General features: G+C 35.9%; 2 protein-coding genes and 1 long non-coding RNA gene across 4 annotated transcripts; 2 read left to right on the plus strand and 1 right to left on the minus strand.

Annotated features, from left to right (window-relative positions):
- Nucleotides 1-716: 716 nt before the first annotated feature.
- Nucleotides 717-1560, plus strand: LOC133714208 (uncharacterized). 2 transcript variants are annotated; one of them, XR_009848492.1, is made up of 3 exons: nt 717-878; nt 968-1045; nt 1202-1560. It is a non-coding gene; the product is annotated as an uncharacterized LOC133714208 (long non-coding RNA). The 2 variants fall into 2 exon arrangements; XR_009848493.1 differs by having other exon boundaries at nt 717-863.
- Nucleotides 1561-2264: 704 nt separating this feature from the next.
- On the minus strand, nt 2265-3961 carry LOC133716270 (uncharacterized). The gene is made up of 3 exons (XM_062142979.1): nt 3691-3961; nt 3462-3580; nt 2265-2765 (listed from the first exon to the last, which is right to left on the minus strand). The coding sequence occupies exons 1-3, from the start codon at nt 3959-3961 to the stop codon at nt 2265-2267; spliced, it is 891 nt and encodes a 296-aa protein (XP_061998963.1).
- A 1477-nt stretch (nt 3962-5438) lies between these two features.
- LOC133717795 (methyl jasmonate esterase 1-like) lies at nt 5439-6910 on the plus strand. The gene is made up of 3 exons (XM_062144536.1): nt 5439-5952; nt 6035-6163; nt 6386-6910. The coding sequence occupies exons 1-3, from the start codon at nt 5461-5463 to the stop codon at nt 6653-6655; spliced, it is 891 nt and encodes a 296-aa protein (XP_062000520.1). The 5' UTR covers nt 5439-5460; the 3' UTR covers nt 6656-6910.
- The last annotated feature ends 601 nt before the right edge of the window (nt 6911-7511 follow it).

The raw sequence follows: 7511 nt of genomic DNA on the forward strand, positions 1-7511 counted from the left end.
GTCACAGAGCTTCACACGGACAATTATCCGTGTATAAAGTGTTATAGTACACACGGAAATCCGTGTGTATACATTTTTCACACAGACTATTGTGGCCACATAAGGTTCAAACTGGGACCCAATATTTTTCAAGTCAATTTACACACGGAGTCCGTGTGAAATAAAGTAAAATTCAGAGAATCTTGTAAATTTGTTGGAGGTAAATTAAAAATTCACACGGTTTTCCGTGTGAAATATTTCTTCACACGGATATCTGTGTAAAAATTTTGAATAATAAGATTCTAGTAAACAAAATTATATATGAATAGTGTTAATATTTATGTAACCGAAAAAAAAAACAAATGTTAATATTTAGAACTGACACGGCCATCTGTGTGAGTTTTATATCAAAATAAACTGAAAGAAAAAATTTAAGTACATAATTTTAGTAGTGTAATTTTATTTGGCTCACTATTTCCAGGTTTCACACAGATATCCGTGTGAAATCTTTTCAATAGCTTTCTGTAAAATTCCAACAGGGTCGTCTAAGTCATTCTAATCTCTTCATTCAAGTTTTTCAGGTCTCTCAAATCAAAAGTCAGAACCACCCACCTCTCTCTCTCTCTCCAGATCTATCTATAAAGTACTAAGCTTTACATCTGGTTTTCGGTTATTTCTCTCTACCATTGTCTTTGTTATTCTATGTAATTTTCTTGCTATTTTTGTGATTCTTTATTGTAGATCTATTATTTGTGGATCTGAGAATTTTTTTGATGGGGTTGGCCTGACGAGAAATTTGTTTTGTGGACCGAAACTTGTGGATCTGAGGTGAGATTTCGCCCTGACGTGAAGAATCTCAAGACCGCCTTCTCTTCCTTGGCAAGGTTTCTGATTTTTGGGTAAATTTGTATATTTTTTTGGGTAATTTCGTTATATGATTCTGATATAATTGGGGGTTAGGGTTTCAGATTGGGTATTTTTTATGCAGAGGAAATTTGAAAGTCAGACAGCATTGCACAGCGGGTAAAATTCAAGATGCCAAATCTGTAAATCCTCTGCTGGTAAGGTATGGATTTCAATTTCCTCTCTTTGTTATTCTTTGTAATTTTCTTCCTTTTTTTCTGTTTCTTTATTGTATATCTATGGGAGTAAGAACTATTATTTGTGGATCTGAGAACTTTTTTTGATGGGGTTGCTGGTTTGGATTTTATGTTGTTGATAGGTTCCAGAGGGGTCTGAAGCTCAAGCCCATGGCTTTGATCAAGAAGTTGCGCAAGCTTTGTTGAGTTTCCTATTTCATAGAACCTGTTGAGACAATTTGAAAGACTGCAGATCCGGAATCACCATGAAGGACAATAGAGGAAATGGACGAACCAAAAAAAAAAATCTAAAATATTTGAATAATTCATTAAAATTCAATAAATATATAAATATAGACTGCTGAAATTTAAGTGGGGACCGCACGAATCTCATACACAGACAACCTTTTCTGTGTGAAAGAGCATTAGCAACGCTCGCAACACATACAAATTTTTAATCCGTGAGTGTACTATGTGAAAAGACGAATACACACGGAAATCCGTGTAAATTTATACTTATTTACACAGATTTCATCCGTGTGAAAATGTCTGTTTTTCTAGTGGTGCCCGTTGACGAGCCCTACCTAAAGGTAACTAAATAAAAAAAATATATTACCATATCTGTTTTAAAGCCTAATGTTTCATGTTTTATGTTACAAAATTAAATTTACTCCTTTTATTGTTTTTATTTAGCTTTATCTTATATGCTGCTTCATAAGTTTATTTGGTTTAGTTTACACGATGACTCTATCCCTCATTTCATGATATTTTTATACTAATAAAAAAACTCTTTATCTATTTTTTTTTCCTATTGCATCATAGTTTTGTTCTTGTATAATTCACCAAGTAATTTTAAATGCATTTTCTTTTGAATCATTTTTTTCTTCAAAATCTTTCATGAACAAAGAAAATGAGAAATGAGATTTGAAAATGGAAATGAATAATAAAAGAAATATAAATTGTGTTTCCATTATTACAAATCTTTGGAGAGAGAACAAAAATATATATTTTTTCTTAATATTTTGTTGTCTATAACAGTCTTTTTATATAAGGATATATATGTCATTTAATAATTAAAAAATGCGGAAGGTCTAATAAGTAGATTAGGAGGTCCCAATAGAAACTCTCATAAATTTCTTGTACTTTTTTTTTTTTGAGTTGAATGGTGTTAGACTTTATTGATAACTAATAAACAAATTAAGGAATTCATTTCTCAGATTCTATTACATCTTGAATGAAGGAAGGAATATTAGACCAAAAGAAAGCTTGATCAAGATCTGCAGCATGAGCTGCCAATTTGTGCGCAGCCATGTTTGCCTCTCTTCTAGCATGAATGATTCTGACTTGGTTCACCTCTTTCAAATCTTTACTGAGGTCCTCATATAACCTTCCAAGAATAGAATAATTTTGCAGCTCCTCCTGACACACTTGTTGCTTCAAAACCAAACAATCAGTCTCCAAAATTACTGGACATAGACCATGTTCCATCACATAACCAAATGCTTCCTTACAAGCCAAGAGCTCGACATGTTCAGCAGACTGAACTCGAGTAACTACCCTCCCCACTGCTCCCAAAAAAGTCCCTTGAGAGTCACGGACTAAGAAACCAATCACTGCTTTGCCAGAGCTCGGACTAAAAGCCCCATCAAAATTCACCTTCAACCAACCCACAGGAGGGCACTGCCACTTCAAAATTTTCCTAGTTTCCTGAGAACCATGTAATTTTGTATTGTGAAAAATAAAGTTACTCAGTCTGATAGAAGACATGAGAGCTATATCACGAGCTAAAGTGATTTTGTTTTCTCATACTCTATCATTCCTTTCTTTCCAAATTCCCCAAATAAAATGCAACAGTTGATCAAAGTCTGTTTTTGATAACTTCCCAACACACAAATTCAACCAATTAAGAGCATCCATCTGATCATAATCCCCCCCAAGACAACTGCCAGCAATTTGCAAATTGGTAGACAACACTTCTCTAGTGAAAACACAATCTCTGGTGAGATGAATAATTGTCTCCACCTCATTGCAAAAAACACAACTCTGAGATTCTAAAATAACATTTTTTTATGCCAATCTGTCTAGAGTAGGCAGAATATTATGACAAATTCTCCAAGCATTAACCTTTGCCATGCTAGGGATTTTGGCATGCCAAATGTTCTTCCACACTCTTTGATTACTCACAACAGAAGGAGAAAGAGTAGATGCAGTTTTAGAGAAAGCATAACGATACGCAGATTTGACAGTAAACATACCTTATTTCCCCAAATGCCAAGTCAATCTATCATCCAGACTTCTAGCACTCAAAGGAATTGCTAGAATAGCTTCTGCATCTGAGTGTATAAAAGTGGAACAAATTTTATACTCATCCCAAGAATTAGGAGGAATAATCAACTCACTCACCTTGGCCAAATTATCTTGCACCGGTCCCAACAACTGTGGTTTATGAGTAATAGTATTAGGAATCCAAGAATCCCTCAACATGAGAACATTATTTCCATTCCCAATTTGCCAATGAGCACCTTCAATCAATAAATTTCGAGTAGAAAAAATGCTACGCCAAGAATAAGAAGGAGTAGCATGTTCTTCTGCATTCCAAAAAGAACCATGAGGATAATATCTAGCTTTGTACAATTGTGCCACAAGAGTATCCGGGTTAGAGACAACCCGCCAAGCTTGCTTCGCCAACATCGAAGAATTAAATTCTGATAAGCTCCGAAAACCCAAGCCACCCTCTTCCTTGGCATGACACAAATCATCCCATTTCTTCCAATGTATTTTACGCTTATCATCTGTACTCCCCCACCAAAATCTAGCACACATCTGCTCAAGATCATCTTTGCACCCTGAAACCCTAGATCAGTAAGATCACCATATCCCAATGCATCACAGAAACCCCGCATTTGTCTTTCACTACGCAAAGGCCCTCCTAACTTCTCTTTATATATCACCCAAGGAAGAGAATCTAAATTAGCCAAATCACGAAGAAGCTGCCAAGATTCCACACGATCTCCTGTCCTTGCATGACCATAGAACCCTGTTATTCTCCACCACGGCTCACTAGGTGCACCCCTAATTTCTCCGTCGATGTGATGCGCAGAGACAGTACGCACATGCAGATCAACATCCTATGTCCAGAATAACGCCAGGCCTCCCGCCTGACCAACGATCAAGACCTCCTTCGAGTGCGCAAACCCTAGATCCTTGTGCAACGCTTTGAAATCCCTCAAAGTACTGATTTTTGTTTCACAGAGAAAGACAATCTGAGGCTGATTCTGTGTGATCAAATCCCTCAGCGACCTTGTAGTAGTTGTGTTGCAAATTCCCCTGCAATTCCAACTCAAGACATCCATGGAAGTGGACGGAAGATTAATCTCCCAAAGATTGAGAGTAAACGTCCTAGCGTGCGGCTAGGTCAGAGAGAAAAAAATTTCAATGTTAGGGGAAAGAGTTCTACATGCGTCATTTGCTTGTACTTGACAAATTCTAATAGAAAAAGGGAAATTCAATCTAATCTAGTCATAATCGCTAAAACAAAAATATAGAGAACTACTAGAGATGCACGACATGCCAAATAATATTCCACGCATAAGCTGGCACACGGCATTGCACATGGAATTGTGGTGCTTAGTTCTAATTATTTGACTTGATTAAAATTGCTCTGACTTGGGAGACAGGAAGGCTCACTCTACACACCAATGCGTTGAACTTCTTTTAGTACTGGCATTTTCAAATTGCCATAATATCTCCGTTCAAAAGTCTAATCAATTAGAAACTCGATCCACATTTGCTTCTAGAAGAACTATTTGTAGATAATCAGAAGCGATATAGTGCTTCATGATCAAAGTAGTGCTTGTGAGCTTCCGATGAATACTTCACACTTGAAATCAATATATAGAACATCTCTTTAGTGTTTTCTAGTCGAAGAAGTACCAGTGCGGTTCCGAATGAAGCATTTCACACTTGAAATCATAAAGGAACTCTTTTCAGAGCTTTCTTATCGTAATTAAAACGTACGTGTTGGTGGATAGTGACCTTTATAATCTCTGCATTCTTCTAACAAAAGCAGAGTCTTCCTAGACAACTTAAAAAGCTCCACGGCTGGAAGTAATTTAAATCATATGTTTACTCTAATATCGTACGTGGAATACATATAGCTAGGTCTGAACGCTCGTTGAAAACGAACATTGATGACTGTATACAATGCGTATATACATATATATATATATATATATATATATATATATATATATATATATATATATATATATATTTAGAAGAGATGAAAATTGCATTACACGTGTGTGTGACTGTGTATTATATAAAAGATTTAGACTATATCTAGAGACTCGAGTATAAAACAAACACGAGGTAGAACAATTCAAGGCAAGAATAATTAGTAATGGAGCAGATTGTTATGAGGATGAGAGAGAAGCATTTTATGCTGTTTGTGTTATTTCTTTGCTTATTATTACCAATCTGTACCTCATCATCCCCATCTCCACCCCATTCTTACAACCCTACCCAAAACCCGGTCGCCAAGAAGCATTTCGTGCTGGTTCACGGAGCCGGTCACGGGGCATGGTGTTGGTACAAGGTGGCAACTCTGCTGAAACAGTCAGGCCACAACGTTACCACTCTGGACCTTGCAGCATCTGGAATTGACCCAACTCAGATACAACAAGTTCGTTCTTTCGCGGTTTATGTTGAACCGTTGACGAATTTCATGGAGTCTCTCCCGCCAAAGGAGAGGGTTGTTCTGGTTGGCCACAGCTTGGGTGGAGTAGCCTTATCTATTACCATGGAGAGGTTCCCTCAGAAAATTTCTGTTGCAGTTTTTGCCACCGCTGCCATGCCTGGTCCTGATATCAGTTTCTTGACTATACTTCAAGAGGTACACACGTGATTTAATCAATAAACCCATCATAGTGATTAGTTTACTAACGAATAAAATTTTTTGAAAAATTAATGCACAGTTTAGCAGTCATTTGGATTTTATGGACTCTCAATATAGATTTGATGATGGCGCCACCAAACCTGCAACCTCGGTACTCTTGGGGCCGAAGCTGCTAGCCTCATCGTTCTACCAGCTATCGCCACCAGAGGTAAATTAATCTATCGAAAAATGCATGTGAAAGTTGTTAGTATTAAATTTCTACTGGTGAATGTATAACATATGCCACGTATATATTGTCATCAGTAAATAGGTGGAAAAGGAAAAATAAAGTGAGAAAGTAGATAGCATGCATACACTAGTACATGCTATAGTATTGTTAACATTTTCATTTTTACTTGTTTGGTTGGTGATGTATTTTATACATGGACAGGATTTAACACTAGCGGTCACACTGGTGAGATTTGCCCCTCTTATTACAGAAGAACTGAAATTCACAAAGCATAGATATGGATCGGTTCGTAAAGTATACATTTTGTGCGACCAAGACCATGCAATAAAGGTGGATCTTGCAATGTTGATGATCAACAAAAATCCTCCGGATGAAGTCAAAGTGATAAATGGTTCTGATCACATGGTCATGCTCTCCAGACCACTCGAGCTTTTCTCCAACATCCTACAAATTGCTGAGAAATACTCCTAAAGGCTAGGAGAAAAAAGAAAAAGGAAGGAAAAAAAAAAAAAAAAAACACATGAGAATCATCATGTAACTGAACAACATTTCTGGTGCACAGCATGCATGTAAAATATTTATTATTCAACCATAAAAAGCTTAGGTGGTGAAAATTATTCTCCTTAATATATATATATATATATATATATATATATATATATATATATATGTATATGTATGTATATTAACCGTACGCTAGCAACATGTTATTTTTCATGAGTCATATATTACTTTGTATATTCCAATTAATGAAGTTGAAACTTAAAAGTTAAAACCTTGCAGTATTGATCATCTAACTCACAAACATATACATATACATATTTGCGCGCACATCCATCCATACATATACATATGTATGTATGTATGTATGTATTCTAGTGAGTGATCTTCTTCTTTTTTGTCATTTTAAGCAATCGATCATTAGACCAATTTTTCTATCACATATCAACATCTCCACTTTTCAGTTTTTAGGTCAATATGACTTCATTACTTCTGTAAATTTTCAGCCAAATTTATAATCGTTAAAGCGTTCAAAATTGTGATGTACAATTAGAAGCAAGATCAGTTCAGGTTGGACAGATCTTATTCGTTCATTGATTTAATCTAGTTCGATTCCTTAACTGTCATCAATTTGGCTAAAAGTTTGTATAAGTGATCTATTCATGGATTCTAAATAACTGAACAATCGAGATGCTGATATATGATCGAAAAGTTGGTCAAACAAAGGATCCCTTAAAATGACTAAAAAATAGGATCCCTTAGTGGAAGGACCCTCTCTATATAGAGAGGATATATAGAGAGAGCCCTTCCACTAAAGGGTTCATTT

This window comes from Rosa rugosa, chromosome 6 (assembly GCF_958449725.1).
Source record: "Rosa rugosa chromosome 6, drRosRugo1.1, whole genome shotgun sequence".
Taxonomy (NCBI): Eukaryota; Viridiplantae; Streptophyta; class Magnoliopsida; order Rosales; family Rosaceae; genus Rosa; species Rosa rugosa.